The sequence below is a fragment of the Eleutherodactylus coqui genome, chromosome 3 (genome assembly GCF_035609145.1).
Source record: "Eleutherodactylus coqui strain aEleCoq1 chromosome 3, aEleCoq1.hap1, whole genome shotgun sequence".
In the NCBI taxonomy this organism is placed as follows: domain Eukaryota; kingdom Metazoa; phylum Chordata; class Amphibia; order Anura; family Eleutherodactylidae; genus Eleutherodactylus; species Eleutherodactylus coqui.
This window is the reverse complement of record NC_089839.1, coordinates 313,478,872-313,498,449: the sequence shown is the minus strand read 5'-3', so window position 1 is coordinate 313,498,449 and position 19,578 is coordinate 313,478,872. Positions and strand designations below refer to the sequence as shown.

Here is a 19,578-nt window from a genome sequence, read left to right as displayed (position 1 = left end):
TCCCTGTCCACTGGTCCCAACACCTCCTAACAGTCTGGTTAGATGCTCCTCTCTACTGGTGGTCTGTAGGGGGCGTCCTGAGCCCAGTCACCTTGTGTGCCCTCACACATCCACTGGTCCCAACACCTCCTAACAGTCTGGTCAGACGCTCCTCTCTACTGGTGGTCTATCGGGGGTCCTGAGCCCGGTCACCTTGTGTGCCCCCATTTACGAGTCCCAACACCCCCTAACAGTCTGGTCAGCCGCTCCTCTCTACTGGTGGTCTGTAGGGGGTCCTGAGCCCGGTCACCTTGTGTGCCCCCATCCCCTGATCCCAACGCCTCCTAACAGTCTGGTCAGAATGGCCGGTGGGGGACAATTCATCGCTACGACCATCCAGCTTCTCACATTCCAATAATGCGCCCCTGTGCATTAATGCGGGGTGAAATCTCTTTAATCGCAACCATTCATCTAATAATGCCAGAACTCTAATCATTTGCAGATCTACCTGAGATGGAACTGCATGAGGGGTTTTGCAGTGAAACGACAACTTCTTCTGGGGACGGAGTGTTTCGACAAAGACTGTATATGAGTGACATGTAAGATTCATACGGGCTGTACTACTTCATTAGTCACACCCGCTGAATTGGCTCTTCTGGATGGCCTCTCATAGTTCATTAGTGTTAGCAGCTGGCAGAAGGCAATGAAAAATAAACTTTCTTTGGAGGGGAGAAACCCGGGACCGGTACGAGGATGATGGGGTGTCAAATACTCCTCAGCTAATTAGAATGTTCTCATCATTTACACAATGAAGTGCAGGACATTTCTTATCCTGCTTTACAGACAACTCATTGATTTCAAGTGGACACTATATAATGCTTCCTTTTCGCTGAGGGGGCACTGCAGGGAAATTGAACACTTACTTTCAGGTTTCTCCATAGATTGAAGCTGATCACTGGGGGTCCCAGCAGGGGAATACTTCGTGAACAGCTTATTCTGAAGAGTCACTTCTAACAATTAAGAGAACCTCTTTATATCCCCCAAATCTGCATCAATGGGATTGTTGAAGGGGTTGTACCAAGAATGAAAGTTATCCCCTATCCACAGGAAATTCATAGGACAGAGGCTAACTTGTCCTGTATCCCCTGTCCTCTTCACTGCGGAGTTACTGCACCCCCAGAAGTGAGGAGGAGATTGAATGGAGCACTAGTCACACAAGCACTGCATTCACTTTAAATGGGACTGCAGGGGTACCACAGCTGCACCCATTCAGGTATTTCTAAAAGCCCGATTGAAATGAATGGAGTGCTGACCGCACATGCTTGGCCAATGCTCCCTTCATACTGCAGTCATTGCAGGAAGTGACCCCCACAGTGACAGGCAGAACATTCTGGGTTGTACCAAGATTGTAAGTTATTCCCTACCCACAGGATATCTATAGGATAGGGGATAACTTGTTGATCGTTGGGGGTCTCTCTAATGATACCCCCAACGATCAACACGTTACCCCTATCCCATGGACATCCTGTGGATAGGCAATAACTTGCAATCTTGATACAATCTCTTTAACTGTCAGGGATTAGAAACGATGCGTGTCACGCTGGCTCCTCCGGGCTGTATGGGAAATAATTATTGACATGTGCACTCATGTCACTAGAACAATTCAGAAATTCCTAGTTTCAGGTTCATTTCCTGGGTACGGCGAGGCCCCGGCCCACTGCTTCCGTACTCCTACTTCACTGCCTCAGTAACATGGGCCAGTTGTAAAGCTTTCCTGGAGGATAAGGTATTTGCATCGGCATTTGAAGGTCAAGTGCAAATTACTCCATCTAGTCCTCAGAATACTCTAGTACCTCACAGTGTCCCACATGGGCACCAAAGAGACGTGAACTTTTTGGACCATTTATGATTGATTTTGGTAGTGGTGGATAATATGCAAGGAGAAAATAAAGATCGACACATAAACAAGTATAGAAGAAATCTGCTTCTGTCTTCGGGGGTCATCTGGTCTGATTTTGACTATTTTCACAGTCAGGTACCGAAGACAGCAGGAAGGACAAACTGATCGGTAGGCGCTCAGCCAACTAAAGTCTACACCCACCAGTCACATGAAGGGGTGAAGAGGGAACTGGACTGGCTGGCCTGGACTCCTCCTGCTTAGTGGATGGGTGCTCTAAGGCCTACTTGGTCCACTTGTAGTGTCGGTGCCACGATGCAGGGAGAAAAAGTAAGTGAAAACCTTGGCTTTAAGAAACTGTAGATCCCATTTTGGCAGCATTCACCTCCCATGCGTTTCCTGTAACTGCAAATAAGATTTACACAATGTTAAGGAGGCATCTTGGACCGTTCTTTCCTGCAAATGTGTTTCAGTTCACAAGTGTTCCTGCGATGCGTTGCGTGCGTCGCCCTCCTCAGGCTATGCCACAGCATCTTCATAGAGTTACGGGCAGGACTCTGACTCGGCCATTCCAAAACACAAAACTTCTTTTTCCACCTTTCTTTAGTTGATTACCTCTGTGCTTTGGGTCACTATCTGTTGCATCACCCAACGTCTTTTTAGCTTGAGGTCCTGGATGGCGACCTTACATTCCTTTGTAAAATGTTCTGATCCACCTTAGAATTCATTGTTCTTCCAAAGATCACAGTGTATAGACCCCAAGGAGCAAAGCATCTCCAAACCATGATGTCCCCTCCACCATTTTCAGAGCTGGATTGGGTTTTGGTCCATGATGCTCCTTCAATAAGCTGCCTCAACATTGTACATTTGTGGTATAAAGTTCCACTTTTGTCTCTTCCATCCACAAAACCTTTTCTAGAAGCATTGTGGGATATCCAGGTAATTTTGGATAGACATGAGACGGGCCTAAATGTATTACTGGCAAGCAGTGGTTTCCTTTTTGGTGTCCTGCCACAATCACCATTTGTGGTCAGTGTTTCTCTAATAGTGGACACATGGACAGAAGTTTGTGCTATAAGTAGACTTTTCTGTAGGTCCTCCACTGTTCCTCTCAGGATCTTTCTCAGCTCTTTCAAGATCGTCTGTTGTGCTATTGGAGTGATATAATAGGATGCTCCTGGCGAGTAGAACAGTTCTGAATGTTCTCTATCTGTAGATTATAAACAGGGATTGATTGACACCCAGGTCTTCGGATTTTGTAGCCTTTTCTAGCTCTGTGCATTTCTATAACACATTCTCTGAAGACTTCTGTAAGTTGTGTGCATTGAGGAACGATTCATAACAACCAATCTTTCTTGAGACGAACAGATTAGTCAGTAACCAGGCGTTGTATGCCTCTAATTAATGGGCCAAGCACTTGTGCGACCTACACTGCCTATCTTATCTTCTTAATTAGACACTTTTTGCCAGTTAACTGTTGGAAAAGTCAAAACGTTGTGTTTGTTTCTGGTTGTGACTTCGATACAATCAGACCACATTTTATTAATAATCAATGTGGAAATCCAAAGCGTTCACTTACTCTTTCTTGCAACTGTACTGACCATCCCAAATCAGATGGGGTTGTCTTTAGCTACACTTCATAGACCCTATTTAGTCAGTAGCTGTGCGCAATCTAATCAGCTCCTCTGATGAGCTAATCTTCCCAGAGCTGCGCTGGGCCAGTATACAGTCAGGGACAGTAAAACCTCTTATAAACTGTTGTGTGACTGGAACTAATCATAACCATTCCAACAATCCTCCGCTGTACATTCTTGTTCTCCAAGAGATGTCATAGTCATGAGGAAAGTCCTAGACGAGACAGAGGCTGTCCGGAGAGTAATGGCGGACCGTGACCACATGCACTAAGCTTATAGAGCATGGCACTGTGAGTGATAAAGTGGTATATGTACCACTGGGAGAACAATGAGGCGGGGGGGGGGGGGGTGCCATGACATATCATGATGATGTAACCCGGCTCACTGTGCCTGCAGTACTCCCCATCCGGCGGCTCAGGAATCTCCTGTGGCTCTCCGGCTGTTGGCAGCTCTAGATACTATTGTACAGTGGTGGCATCAGGGATGCCATAGCATGACTAGAGCCTGGTACTAGCATCAGAGCCACATTAGTGTTAAATATATAATAGTGGCTCCCATATTGACCTACAAAAGTGATCAGAGACGGTGCAGATTTTGGCATCACTTGTACTTTCGCAGCACTTTATCAGCTTTTATGAATAACCCTTTCAGGCCATACTGCAATCAGGGCTGGGAGATTTGGCAGCTAAAATCTTCATTTTTTTTCAATTTTTGATTTATTTTAATCTTGATTTTCTTTGTATTGTTTTTATCGCTAAACAAGCTAAAAATACCAAGACACCTGCGCTATAGGTAAGGGCATCGCTTCTGCAGGCAGCAAAAGAAAAATCCAAGCATGCCTATTAGGGTCTATAAATACGTGCACCAAACCCCACGCCGCCCTAACCTTATACAAAAAATAATTAAGGTTGGATACTTTTTGATCACACCTCATATATATATATATATAAGCGCTGCGGAATATGTTGGCGCTATACAAATAAAGATTATTATTATTATATACACATATACACTCACTGTCAGTAACAACCCTTCCCTAGTAACAACTTCTAGGAGAGTGATGCTACTGACAATGAGTTTGTATATATATATATAGTTGTCGGAAATGAACTTTCTCTGTGTGATTGTAACGTTGATATAAGTAATAGATTATAATATCAGAGCAAAAGCATCAACTGCACGGCTAGCCCCAACCGAGATCTCTCCAGCACTGCATCCATCACTCACTCACTATCTATACTAGAACCAAGGACAGAGGAAGAAATCTCCAGGCTGCTCTCCTCTGCTCGCCCCACCACCTGCACTAGCGACCCTCTTCCCTCACACCTCCTCCGATCCCTCTCCCCACCGGACGACCATCTTCAACCTCTCCCTAACCACTGGCACCTTTCCCTCCTCACTTAAACATGCTATCATATCCCCACTGCTAAAGAAACTGACCCTTGACCCGACTGCTGCAAACTATCAACCCGTCTCCGACCTCCCCTCCATCTCCAAATACTAGAACGCCCGGTCTACTCCTGCCTCACACGCTTTCTCTCTGATAACTCACTCTTTGACCCCCTCCAGTCTGGCTTCCACCCCCTACACGCCACCAAAACTCCCTTCACAAAAGTGTCAATCGACACTCTCCGACAATGTTTGGATGCGGCCGGAAAAGATAGGTCTTGTCCTATTTTTTGGCTGCGATCAACTGGCAGCTCCAATTGGCTTCTATGGGAGCTGCTGGCAAAGGGAATGGGAGGGAGTTTAGCAGCAGCTAGGGCTGCTGCAACAGGTCAGCCGGCTCTATGGAACTATTAAAAGTATTTTCTAAGATTTATGCACCCAGTGTGAATGGAAATGCGAGTTTTAGCTGCAACTTCGTTGCGACTTTTTCTCGTTCATGCGTTTTCTGGCCAGCAGAAATATGCAACGCCCCTGTGTGTCTAGGGCCCAAGGATACAGTCCCATTTAGCGGATGGCACAAGGTTGGGTTGCACCAATGATGTGGCATAAAACTAGCACTTAGTTGATAATGGCTGTTTTCCTAAATCAATGAACAGCTAGTGACTTTGTTAGCAAGTCGCACGGATTAGCAGCGCCAACGGGGTTCTTGGCTGCAATGCAACCGCACAGCAGCCATGTGGTGACGACTACCTGGGGCCACACCCTTAGGCTCGGTCCTCATCTGTTTTTATGCAATCATTAGCCTCAGTTCTAAATGTCTAGAGGCCGCTTGCACCAAAGTTTTGATTGGAGATCAACAAGAAGTGATTGCGGATCAAGTATAAAGACACTGCACTAACACAGTTTAGCCCGTGATCGGGGTTCAAATCTCAGATCAAGTTGATCCCCCAATTTTGGTGGGTCAAACTAGTTGAACTTAGTTTAGCAGCTGAATTCCAAGATGGCGGACTAGACTGATAGGCTTTTCTGGGTGTTGAAATTACACCCACATTTACTGCTGGTAGTGGAAATGCTTTTCCACCGCTATGAATGCTGGGAAGATCACCTGACCAGTCACCAATCACCGTGTGTGATGCATTTCTGCTAGGTTAAACCTTTGATTGCAGATCAGCTGGACTTAGTTTCAGTAATCTTAGATCGTAAAGTATTGCTGCAACCAAGTTCAATAGCTGATCACAGTTTACCTGAAGCGGGAAAACATCATGATTGGTGCAACCCACCCTAGGATATGGGCCAAATATGGATTTTGCAGCAGGGCGCATCACCATTAGCCCAGATGTCTACAAGTTTGTGCAGTTTTTGGTATAAGTTTTTGCACAAAATGAGGGATGGATACAATCAATGAGTAGAAACGTAAACGTCTTTCCATTATATCACTTCTTCATACTTGAGAATCACCTCCTGGTTGTGGCAAAAAAATCTACATCGAAAACTGTACTGCTCCGTGTCCAGACACAGCAGAAGAATCGCCCATAAATCCACCGACGGCTTTTGCAGCATCTCTGTGTAAGATGGAGATTTCACCTAAATTGAAAGGTCTGAAATCTGAGTGAGGAGACTTAGAAGGCCATTCATGCTCCTCTGAGTAATATGCAAATAAGGGAAATTGAACAATACCTCTGCAGCACCACCTATTGGAAGGCAGCATTCCTGCAAGCCAAAGTTAGACTCTTTATACAAGCCTTGTAACAATGACTGGGAATTGAAAGCCAAGCCGAAATCCATACACAGACAGCTGTTTTGGGGTGTTTGCCCCTCATCAGTGTGCAGTAGGTTTCTGACTAGCAATGTGGGTCAGGAGCGCTATCTTTTCTCTGTAGGGAGAGCACCCAGAAGGTGAGTGAGTGAGGAGACTTATAAGGCCATTCATGCTCCTCTGGGTAATATGCAAATAAGGGAGATGCAGTTACACCTGGGGCCTCGAACCTTAGGGGGCCCATTAGGTCTCTCTTCCCCATATAAGTATAGGAATGAAGCTTTATAGTTGGGGAGCCCTGTTACAGATTTTGAATTGGGGCCCCGAAGCTTTAAGTTGCACCTCTGTCTTCATGGTTTCTATGTACTACATAGGAATGATAAGCTTCTGATAGTGAGACTGTAGCAAAGATCCACTTAGTTCTAGGCTGAACTGTTGTGAGTTTAAGAACGGTAGAACATTCCCAATGAAGAGATACAAAAGACAGACGAGCTGCAACAACCTGAACTACCACAGCCGAGGTCAGAATGCATCCGTCATACACTATATACACCCGCGGGATGGAATCCCCACCGGCCCCAGCACACAATGAGCGCCTGTCATCCATCCACACATCTTCCAAATCCATCTTGGCCGCACCTAGAACCCAGCTCCTAATGTGATTGTGACGTCTCCCCCTTGTTTACTGCTGCACATAAATAGGTCCTCGTTGCCTCCAGGAACTGATCAAACCTTCTATTTTCCACAGCGGTAAATAAAAAAATCAACATTTGGTTGTTCAGTCTCCAAAAACAGCTGCATTCACTTTTCTCTTCCATACCTTTAATAAACTCTCACCGCTGGCAGCGCTCCGTGTGTCTCGCGCCATACTAGGGAACGCTGTCGCGCACATAGGTGGTGATGACAAAGGGTTGTGTTATGACCATCATGTATTACGTACGCGGCAGGAAATGAGCCGTCGCCTACATGTAACGGCAAAGTCATTCTACCCACAAAGCAGTACAAAGGTCACCGATGAACAGAAGTGATTGTAGGGAAAATGAGAGGAGCAAACCCCAATGGATGTGAGGGTGCCTATGTGATAAAAGTAGGGCTGTTGAAGAGGGTGCGGAGGTGCTGCCCAACCAGACCCCCGACTTGCTGGAAGCTGGTGTGATATGACACAGAGGGAGTAAACGAAAAGCTAGTAGAATGGCACAACCTTCCAAGAGACAAAGCAGAAGCGGCAAGCCTACAAATTTGTTACTAACTTCTCATTTATTATGTTAAAACCAGCAAATAAAACGAAAGTACAGGACCTCTTCATTGATACAGCTGGGATACAGGACAGCTGAGGCAGGAAGCACTCCAGCTGACTCTACCCGGACTCCATTCCTCTGCCGCGCTGCCTACATTCTCTGACAGCCAAGCCTGGCTGCCTGCCCTGGCCATCCGGTATCCCAGCTGCACTAATGAAGAGGTCCTGCACCTTGAAACGCATTTATTTGCTGGTTTTAACATAATACATGAGAAGCTGGTCCCACACTTGCAGGCTTAACCAATTCTACTTTGCCTCTTAGCAGCGCGCCATTTCACCAGCTTTTTTTCAATCTATTGATTTAAGGTGTAGTCTGAGATTTAAAAAAAACTATTTTTCAAAGGGGTCCCGCAGTGTGGAAACATAATACATTTATACTCACCTCTCCCTGCTCGCCCCCGCTGCCGCTTTAGGTCCCTGCTGTGCTGCCATCCGGGTGTAATACGCTGTCAGCTGCTGTTGCAGCTACGATGATAGCAGTCATTAGCTGCAGCAGCTCGTTTGGAGACGTTTTTGCAGCCTGTAAAGATGATGTTGGAGCTGGCAGCGGGTGGCGGTATCACCTCTTTATTAGGTTCCCACATTGGGGAACCCCTTTGGAGCATTCTTTTTTATCTTGGACAACCCCTTTAACAGAAATCCATCCCTAGCACAAGGAACGGCGCCATTATCGGGGTGGGGGCCACTATGCATGGCAGAGAGACCGAGGCCAAATACAATTTCTCCCCAATAGCTACATTAACCCGACATCAATCTAAAGTGCACATATGGAAAAGTCCTTTTGATTTCCAAACCAAAAGTCAAAGGAGCACATATAGCAGAGGAGCAGTGGGGATCGATAGTCGTTTCTGCTCGTGGACCCCACTGATGATATCTTGTCAGGCATGTATAAGGCCGAGTTCACATCAGCACTGAAGGCTCCATTGGACTCTATAGACTATAATGGGGTCCAACTTGTAATATGCCGCCCTGCATTACCCCTAATGAAATAGCCCCGCGTGCTGCGCTACTTGATCTGAGACTTTCAGAGTGTTTTGGGGTGGAGACCCCAAATGGTATATGATCCTTCACATTATAGGGGTTCCTCAACCAAAATTGGTATACAGCAGATGAAGAGAGAAATGTTTCATTTTAGGCTTCCCTCCAGCGTTCGGGTTCAGGCCGGGTTTGTGTTTTCTTGCCCCAAAATAGAAGCAGGAAAATAGATTCCCCACCCAAACAAATTCATTGTATGTTGGAATCAGATGGCACCTGACGTGGTCCAAAGACCAGGAAGGGTTCTGTCCACCAAGATTGACAGCGCCACACATGTCCTTAGGGTTGTGTGTAGTATTGCAGTGCAACTCCATTAAAGTGAATGGGAGATGAGCTGCAATACCAGACACAACCCACAGAGAAGGGTGGCGCCAGGTTTGGAAGAAAGCAGCCATGTTTTTCTAACCCTAGACAACCTCTTTAATGTATTTTCACACTTCCGGGCAGCAGACGTCACAGGTAAGCACAGGCTATTTTTTTTTCAGTCAGTGTCTGCAGTTTTATGAACTGTTCTAAGAATTATAAATTTACGGAAAATCACCGTTCTGCTTCGGATTTTTAATGACTTTTTTTCTGCAATGAGTCAGTGGAGAAAAAGCAGAGCAAATCCCGACAAAGCCACAACAGATAAGTCATACTGGGCCTTTCAAAGCCGCAGGAGGCTGTGCTGCATGCAGGATGGTGTATGCACACACCAGGGGAAGCTGTCAGCAGTCACATATACTGCGCTGCTGCCACCGTATCTGCAGGCTGGGTGAGTGGAGTGTCTGCTGCACGGCCAGCGGGTCACATACAATGAAGATTGTAATGTCACACTGTAACAGCACATGTAATGACTGCCATGTTGTTGTGACCTGCGGCCTCCTGCAATAGGACTTTCGCAAAAAATCCAAGCCTACTGTATTTTTGGTCGCAAGTTGCATGTGACTTTTCTACCGTAAGCTACGATGTACATCACATACGATTCGCTTGCGCCATTTTTCAATTTTGTGTATTTTTAATAGCTAATTCACAGCTCTAAAACGGATGAGCAACAGTGATTGGAGGCAAATCCCGTACAGTTTGTCTTGTGTGGCACCATGTAGTCCTAGCCTTACAGGGGTAGTCAGGCTACCAGACAACATTCTCCCTATAGCCCACTGTGCTAAAAGAACGTAAGGAGCAGTACTTACCCGTCCTCTGCGCGGGATCCGTTGCTGCAGCCCCATGGTCCTCCAGGTCTGTATTCGCAGAAGTCAGGTGACCTCTGCAGCCAATCAGAGACTGCAGCGTGACTGTTCCGAACTCCTGACAACGCAGCCTCTGATTCACTGCAGCGGTCAAGTGACTTCCAGGCATTTCAATTGATACAACAAAGACCAGGAGGACGGCGCTAGATCCCCGCACAGAGGACGGGTAAGTACTGCTCCTGGACGGCGCTAGATCCCCGTGCAGAGGATTGGTAAGTACTGCTCCTGGACAGCGCTAGATCCCCACGCAGAGGACGGGTAAGTACTGCTCCTGGACAGCGCTAGATCCCTGCTCAGAGGATGGGTAAGTACTGCTTCTGGATGGCGCTAGATCCCTGCTCAGAGGACGGGTAAGTACTGCTTCTGGATGGCGCTAGATCCCTGGGCAGAGGACAGGTAAGTACTGCTCCTTTACTTATTTTAGCACAGTGGGTGCAATAGGGAGAATGTTGCTGGCTAACCAAAGAACCCCCTTTAATGCAAGCACCCTGTAAACAGTAACCCAGATCTCTGCTTCTGGGACCCCTGGGGATGACTTTTGGTGGGGGATGGGAGCTTGGAGAAGATTATATAGAAACTGACATCTAAAAGTCCCCCCATGCTGCCATTCCAGCTCTAGGGCCCACGAGTCGGGTGCCATTCAGTACAGCATGACCTCTGTCCATAGCAACGAGTCCGGAACGGCCGGAAGTTATTACAGGAGTCTGAAAAATGAAATATTGCAGCAAAAGAAAAGCTCGAACAGAGCAAATGAAGCTGATGGCAGAACATCCCCAAATGTCCCACATGCTACAAGACTATTAGAGCCCTCAAGGACGCAGCAATGCCGATGACTTCAGAAGCAAGAAAGGGTTTGAGCCTCGAAGGGCGAGAGCCGGGGAATACAGCAAAAGCTGGAAATGCAAAGGGCTGAAGACAGGGGAGCATCAGAGAGACAAACATCCAGCATGTTGGAAGACAAGTGGACAAGGAACCCTGACCTCCGTGTTACCGTATGCTCCGCACTAGTGGGGTCGGGGTTAACTCATAGGAAGCCATTGTATCTCAACCCCACCAGAAAATGATGAGACGGATGATGGGACAAACGCCTTTCATTTTGTTGTGAGCTATTTAAAGTGGAACAACATAACTTGGAACTTTGTGTTGACATCAGACTTGTAGTAAACTTGGGAGACTCCTGAAGGGTTCATTTCTGTGTTACTTCATCCTCTATTAGTATTCGTTAATTTAACCCTTTCCAATCCACTGTCTGACGTCTGAATACATTATGATTTAAGGCTGTACAGCTCCGATGTTGGAAGATGTCCGTCGGGGTTCTCTTACTCTATATTGCCAGCCTCTCTGCTGTCGGAGCCTATCCAATGTGTCACCTCATGCAGTACTGGCTTTAGCCAGCAGATAGCACTGTTGTATAACAGCAGAAAAAGAGTAAGCCCCCTAGGAAAACCAGGATACAAATTGGATTCGAAATGTTTGAAGGGGGAACTATAACATTTTATGAGGACATAGCTATTGTGAGGGCTGTTATATTGGTGCGAGCCGCTGCCACCAAGGCTAGTGATTATTCAATGATTGCCGGATTCAGTCTGCAAGTTCGTCTGCAGCCCAGCAATTAATAGTAGATCAAGAGTACTAAGGAGGGATTCATATACAGCATTTTTTTGAAAATGCACATGCAGTTTTTAATGCAGTTTTTTTGAGCCGAAGCCAGAAGTAGCTCTGGCAGGAGGTAGAAGTAGAAGTCCAGAAATGGCTCCAGCAGGAAAGTGAACTAGAAATCCAGAAGTGGATCCAGCAGGGGGTAGAAGCAGAAGTCCATCCATGGGTGTCTCCAGCAGGAGGGAGTACTATAAGTCCAGAAATGGATCTAGTAGGAGAGAGAACTAGAAGTCCAGGAGTGGATCAAGTAGGTGGGAGAACTGGAAGTACAGTAGTGGATCCAGCAGGAGGAAGAAGTAGAAGTTCAGGAGTGGATCAAGTAGGTGGGAGAACTGGAAGTACAGTAGTGGATCCAGCAGGAGGAAGAAGTAGAAGTTCAGGAGTGGATCCAGCAGGAGAACTAGAAGTCCAGGTGTGGATCCAGCAGAAGGAAGAAATAGAAGTCCAGAAATGGAGCCAGCAAGAGGGCGAAGTAGAAGTCCAGGAGTGGATCCAGCAGGAGGAAGACGTAGAAGTCCAGGAGTGGATCCAGCAGGAGGAAGAAGTAGAAGTCCAGGAGTGGATCCAGCAGGAGGGAGAAGTAGAAGTCCAGGAGTGGATCCAGCAGGAGACGAAGAAGTCCAGGAGTGGATCCAGCAGGAGAAGTAGAAGTCCAGGAGTGGATCCAGCAGGAGAAGTAGAAGTCCAGGAGTGGATCCAGCAGGAGAAAGAACCAAAAGTTCAGGAGTGGATCCAGCATAAGGGAGAAGCAGAAGTCCAAGAGTTGATCCAACAGGAGGAAGAAATAGAAGTCCAGGAGTGGATCCAGCAGGAGGAAGAAGTAAAAGTCCAGGAGTGGATCCAGCAGGAGGAAGAAGTATAAGTCCAGAAGTGGATCCAGTGGGATGGAGAAGTAGAAGTCTAGGAGTGGATTCAACAGGAGAAAGAAGTAGAAGTCCAGGGGTGGATACAGCAGGAGGAAGAAGTAGAAGTCCAGGAGTGGATCCAGCAGGAGGGAGAAGTAGAAGTCCAGGAGTGGATCCAGCAGGAGGGAGAAGTACAAGTCCAGGGGTGGATCCAGCAGGAGAAGTAGAAGTCCAGGAGTGGATCTAGCAGGAGAAGTAGAAGTGCAGGAGTGGATCCAGCAGGAGGAAGAACTAGAAGTCCAGGAATGGATCCAGCAGGAGACAAAGAAGTCCAGGAGTGGATCCAGTAGGAGGGAGAAGTAAAAGTCCAGGAGTGGATCCAGCAGGAGGAAGAAGTAAAAGTCCAGGAGTGGATCCAGCGAGAGGGAGAACTAGAAGTCCAGGAGTGGATCCAGCGATAGAGGGAGAAGTAGAAGTCCAGGAGTGGATCCAGCGAAGGAAGACGTAGAAGTCCAGAAGTGGATCCAGTGGGATGGAGAAGTAGAAGTCTAGGAGTGGATTCAACAGGAGAAAGAAGTAGAAGTCCAGGAGTGGATCCAGCAGGAGGAAGAAGTAGAAGTCCAGGAGTGGATCCAGCAGGAGGGAGAAGTAGAAGTCCAGGAGTGGATCCAGCAGGAGACGAAGAAGTCCAGGAGTGGATCCAGCAGGAGAAGTAGAAGTCCAGGAGTGGATCCAGCAGGAGAAGTAGAAGTCCAGGAGTGGATCCAGCAGGAGAAAGAACCAAAAGTTCAGGAGTGGATCCAGCATAAGGGAGAAGCAGAAGTCCAAGAGTTGATCCAACAGGAGGAAGAAATAGAAGTCCAGGAGTGGATCCAGCAGGAGGAAGAAGTATAAGTCCAGGAGTGGATCCAGCAGGAGGAAGAAGTAGAAGTCCAGAAGTGGATCCAGTGGGATGGAGAAGTAGAAGTCTAGGAGTGGATTCAACAGGAGAAAGAAGTAGAAGTCCAGGGGTGGATACAGCAGGAGGAAGAAGTAGAAGTCCAGGAGTGGATCCAGCAGGAGGGAGAAGTAGAAGTCCAGGAGTGGATACAGCAGGAGACGAAGAAGTCCAGGAGTGGATCCAGCAGGAGGGAGAAGTAGAAGTCCAGGAGTGGATCCAGCAGGAGGGAGAAGTACAAGTCCAGGGGTGGATCCAGCAGGAGAAGTAGAAGTCCAGGAGTGGATCTAGCAGGAGAAGTAGAAGTGCAGGAGTGGATCCAGCAGGAGGAAGAACTAGAAGTCCAGGAATGGATCCAGCAGGAGACAAAGAAGTCCAGGAGTGGATCCAGTAGGAGGGAGAAGTAAAAGTCCAGGAGTGGATCCAGCAGGAGGAAGAAGTAAAAGTCCAGGAGTGGATCCAGCGAGAGGGAGAACTAGAAGTCCAGGAGTGGATCCAGCGATAGAGGGAGAAGTAGAAGTCCAGGAGTGGATCCAGCGAAGGAAGACGTAGAAGTCCACGAGTGGATCTAGCAGGAGGAAGAAGTAGAAGTGCAGGCGTGGATCCAGCAGGAGACGAAGAAGTCCAGGATTGGATCCAGTAGGAGGGAGAAGTAGAAGTCCAGGAGTGGATCCAGCAGGAGGGAGAAGTAGTAGTCCAGGAGTGGATCCAGCAGGAGGGAGAAGTAGTAGTCCAGGAGTGGATCCAGCAGGAGGGAGAAGTAGAAGTCCAGGAGTGGATCCAGCAGGAGGGAGAAGTAGAAGTGCAGGAGTGGATCCAGCAGGAGAAGTAGAAGTGCAGGAGTGGATCAAGCAGGAGGAAGAAGTAGTAGTCCAAGACAGGATCCAGTAGGAGGAAGAAGTAGAAGTCCACAAGTGGATCCAGCAGGAGAAAGAAGTAGAAGTCCAAGACAGGATCCAGCAGGAGGAAGAAGTAGAAGTCCACAAGTGGATCCAGCAGGAGTAAGACGTAGAAGTCCAGGAGTGGATCCTGCAGGAGTAAGACGTAGAAGTCCAGAAATGGCTCCAGCAGGAGGAAGAAGTAGAAGTCCAAGACATGATCCAGCAGGAGGAAGAAGTTTACAAGTGGATCCAGCAGGAGACAGAACCAAAAGTTTAGGAGTGGATCCAGCATGAGGGAGAAGTAGAGGTCCAGAAATGGCTCCAGCAGGAGGGAGAAGTAGAAGTCCAAGAGTTGATCCAGCAGGAGGAAGAAGTAGACGTCCATGGGGTGGATGCAGCAGGAGAAGTAGAAGTCCAAAAATGGCTCCTGTAGGAGGGAGAACTAGAAGTCCAAGAGTGGATCCAGCAGAAGGAAGAAGTAGAAGTCCAGAAATGGCTAAAGCAGGAGGGAGAAGTAGAAGTCCAGGAGTGGATCCAGCAGGAGAGAGAACCAGAATTGGATCCAGCAGGAGGAAGAAGTAGAAGTCCAGGAATAGATCTAGGAGGATGGAGAACTAGTAGTCTAGGTGTGGATCTAGCAGGAGAAGTCGTAGAAGTCCAGAAATGGATCTAACAGGAGAGAGAACCAGAAGTGGATCCAGCAGGAGGGAGGAAGAAGTAGAAGTTCAGAAGTGGATCCAATAGAAAGAAATAGAAGTTCTTTTTTGTAGTTCTAAATCTTTTTTAATCCACTTCTGTCTTTGGCTCCAAAAAGTGCATCAAAAACTGCAAGAGCATTTTCCAAAAAATGCTGCGTGTGAAGTCAGCCTAATGGGGCTTGTGTAGTAGCAACATAAAGGGACTTCGATGTGCAGAACAGCCATCCAGAGCATTCCTGAATAATGAGTGGATCCAGCAGGAGGAAAAAGTAGAAGTCCAGGAGTGGACCCAGCAGGAGGAATAAGTAGAAGTCCAGGAGTAGATCCAGCAGGAGACGAAGACGTTCAGGAGTGGATCCAGTAGGAGGGAGAAGTAAAGTCCAGGAGTTGATCCAGCAAGAGGGAGAAGTAGAAGTCCAGGAGTGGATCCAGCAGGAGAAGTAGAAGTCCAGGAGTGGATCCAGCGGGAGGAAGAAGTAGAATTCCAGGAGTGGATCCAGCAGGAGGAAAAAGTAAAACTCCAGGAGTGGATCCAGCAGGATGAAGAAGTAAACGTTCAGGAGTGGATCCAGTGGCAGGGAGAAGTAGAAGTCCAGGAGTGGATCCAGCAGGAGGAAGACGTAGAAGTCCAGGAGTGGATCCAGCAGCAGGGAGAAGTAGAAGTCCAGGAGTGGATCCAGCAGGAGAAGAAGAAGTCCAGGAGTGGATCCAGCAGGAGAAAGAAGTAGAAGTCCAGGAGTGGATCCAGCAGGAGAGAGTACCAGAAGTGGATCCAGGAGGAGGAAGAAGTAGAAGCCCAAGACAGGATCCAGCAGAGGGAAGAAGTAGAAGTCCACAAGTGGATCCAGCAGGAGAAAGAACGAAAAGTTCCGGAGTGGATCCAGCATGAGGGAGAAGTCCAGAAATGGCTCCAGCAGGAGAGAGAACTAAAAGTCCAGGAGTGCATCCAGCAAGAGAAGTAGACGTCCAAGAGTTCATCCAGCAGGAGGAAGTAGTAGAAGTCCATGGGGTGGATACAGCAGGAGAAGTAGAAGTCCAAAATGGCTCCAGCAGAAAGAAGAAGTAGAAGTCCAGAAATGGCTCCAGCAGGAGAGAGAAGTAGAAGTCCAGGAGTGGATCCAGCAGGAGAGAGAACCAGAATTGGATCCAGTAGGAGGAAGAAGTAGAAGTCCAGGAATAGATCTAGCAGAATGGAGAACTAGAAGTCTAGGTGTGGATCTAGCAGGAGGAAGTCGTAGAAGTCCAGAAATGGATATAGCAGGAGAGAGAACCAGAAGTGGATCCAGCAGGAGGGTGAAGGAGAAGAAGTTCAGAAGTGGATCCAATAGAAAGAAATAGAAGTTCTTTTTTGTAGTTCTAAATCTTTTATTAATTTACTTCTGGCTTTGGCTCCAAAAAGTGCATCAAAAACTGCAACAGCATTTTCCAAAAAATGCTGTGTGTGAAGCCAGCCTAATGGGGCTTCTGTAGTAGCAACATAAAGAGACTTCGATGTGCAGAACAGCCATCCAGAGCATTCCTGAATAATAGAACTAGCTGTGAACTAGCTGCCACTCCGTGTCTTTAAATGGAACTGCCGGAGATAGCCGAGTTCAAGGACCGTGGTTATTTTTTAAAGTCCCATTGAAAGGAATGAAGAGGCAACAAGCATATAGGAATGCTGCTTCAGGATGCTACAAATGACTATTCTTGCGAACACACAGATCCTAGCAGTTGGACCCCTACCGATCAGTAAGTTATTACATATTCTGTGGCTAGGGCCTAAATTATTTTGGTGGGAAGACCACCATCAATGCATTTCATAGATCCTTGTAGAAATTACACATCATTCTGCTACTTTCTTACAGGGTAAGAGTTTCATACACCAGTCTAAGTAAACTGCAGCTGTCTAATAAAGGGGCTGGGGGATCTAATAAAAAAGGGTGGAGAGCTCTGATAAAGGGGTCAGTTAATGCATATAGGATCTGAGCATTGTGAGGTGGGCAACGGATGCATCCACTGAATTAAAGAGGCATCGAGACTTAACCCTTCAGTCTGCTGTCGGATACATTACGTTCCTGGAGTTCTGACTCCTTTAACATCCAGTAAAGTTGTTCCACTTGAAATGGCCTCAACCCTAAACCTGCCAATATTTAAATTTTTGCTCTAAACAATCCGCAGACGTTTCTGCTTGGAGCGTAAAAATTCCAATCCTGCCGGGAAATCATATGATTATCTAATACAAACGTTATTTTCACTGGATCGACTCTCGCCAAGAAACAGCTAAAATAAAACAATCCACACATGCATGAAGTTTACACACAGCTTCCACCCGCATCACCACCTGGGAATGGATCTCAGGCTTTCAAGATGTTCCTTCATCTTCTGCGTGAAGTTCAGCAACGATGGAGTCATCCGCTCGCCCTTTCGGAAGGAAACATCATCTGGACTTCGCTATTGTTGGAGCTTACAACAGAAGCCTGAGATGCATCCATAGGTGGCTCCAGACATTGGTGCTGGTCAACTGAAGGTCTCTGTGCTCCGCATGTGTTCAGCTTCTCAACAACACTCTACGCCTCCCAACATGGCTGCCATATGCAAGGAAGAGGGGGTTTAGCAGCGGCAGGAGGAGAGGTTGAGCAGACAGGAAGTGGGGAGGAGGGCTGAATGGCGGGGTTGTACCTGGGCCTAAACTGTGTCCAACGGAGTCAAAGGCGTGAAGCATTGAATCTGTAACACAAGAGGACAAGTTCAATCCTTTTCCTTTCCAATTAAAAAAAGTTTCTAGCAGAAAATATTAAAGAGATTTAAATAAGAACCCCCCCCCCCATCCCCAGACGCGTCCATGAGGCAACTCCCCCTTCCTCACCTTATTACCATATAATGGGGGCCTCTACCGACTTGTTCAGCCACTCAGTCCCCATTTCCCAGAGAGAGACAGACGAAATCCTGCCGACCTTGGAAGCTGGTGGGACAAATCCAGGATCCAATCTGAACTTTGATAAATACATTAAAGCCTTAAGGACGAGCGCCCCCCCCCCCGCCCCCCCCTTCACCCCCCACCCCACCCCACACACACCTTTTTTTTCAATTTTTGGTTTCTACTTCACACTTTCCAAAAATCATTACTCTTTTACTCTTCTGTCAATGTAGCTTTTTAAGGGCTTGTTTTTGCAGATCACGTTGTATTTCTCAATGGTACTACGTAATGCACTATATAATGGACGGAAAAACTTCAAAAAATGTGAAAGTGGAGTGAAATAGTAAAAAAAACGCAATACTGCCAGCGTTGGGGGGTCTTCTTTTTATGGCATACACACTGCAGCAACAATGGTATGATAACTTTATTCTGTGGGTCAGTACAATTACAGTGATACCAAATTTATTTAGTTTTCTCTTGCTAAACTATTTTGTTGCATGCGGTCCAGAGTAGTCTATGGAGAGAAGAGGAGCGAGAAGGAAGAGGAGGAGCTGAGAGAGAGAAACAGAGAGACTCAAAAAGATGCTGCTACAGGTAATAGTGAGTGATTTAGGCCGCTTGTCCACGGACATGTATTCGCCGGTGGTAAACCGCCAGTGAATCACACCGGCCGATGCTTTCCATAGCATTGCTATGGAAAGCGCCGGCCCCTGTCCACGAGCGGAGAATCATTGCGATTCTCCGCTCGTGTCGGGAAATTCGCAGCATGCTGTGAATTGCCCCAATTCTCCGCGGACAGCCTATATATCAGATAGGACTGACCGGTGGAGATTCGGCGGCGGCTCCTGCGGTGGAGATCTGCCACAGGACTTTGCAATGCCTGTGGATAAGGGGCCTTACTGTTTCATAGCTACTGTATTCTCATCTACACTGCTCAGTAGGGCTGTATAACATCCTTCAATATGCTCTTACTTGTGAGGACGTGCTATAGAGAGATGCAGAAGAAGAGATCCTGCTCTCCTATGTGTGCAGTGTATGAAGACATCATTGCAGCAGTCTACACCCACCAGCTCAGAGACATAGAAGAGATCCTACTCGCCTATGTGTGCAGTGTATGAAGACATCATAGCAGCAGTCTACACCCAACAGCTCAGAGACAGAGAAGAGATCCTGCTCTCCTATATATACAGTGTATGGAGACATCATAGCAGCAGTCTACACCCACCAGCTCAGAGACAGAGAAGAGATCCTGCTCTCCTATGTGTGCAGTGTATGAAGACATCATAGCAGCAGTCTACACCCACCAGCTCAGAGATAGATAAGAGATCCTGCTCTCCTATATGTACAGTGTATGGAGACATCATAGCAGCAGTCTACACCCACCAGCTCAGAGACAGAGAAGAGATCCTGCTCTCCTATGTGTGTACAGTCTATGGAGACATC

At 47.2% G+C, this 19,578-nt stretch overlaps 1 protein-coding gene across 7 annotated transcripts in view; it reads right to left on the bottom strand.

Annotated features, from left to right (window-relative positions):
• Positions 1-19,578, bottom strand: part of ST3GAL3 (ST3 beta-galactoside alpha-2,3-sialyltransferase 3) — a 277,669-nt gene that overhangs the window by 151,213 nt on the left and 106,878 nt on the right. For 3 of the 7 annotated variants that reach the window (XM_066597939.1, XM_066597938.1, XM_066597942.1), the window contains exon 3: positions 17,898-17,945. The exons of 2 other annotated variants lie outside the window; for them this stretch is intronic. In XM_066597939.1, the coding sequence (XP_066454036.1) occupies positions 17,898-17,945 (48 nt within the window). Of the gene's footprint in view, positions 1-17,897; positions 17,946-18,084; positions 18,143-19,578 lie in introns of those variants that run through there. 2 more of the 7 variants (XM_066597941.1, XM_066597944.1) reach the window with 2 other exon arrangements.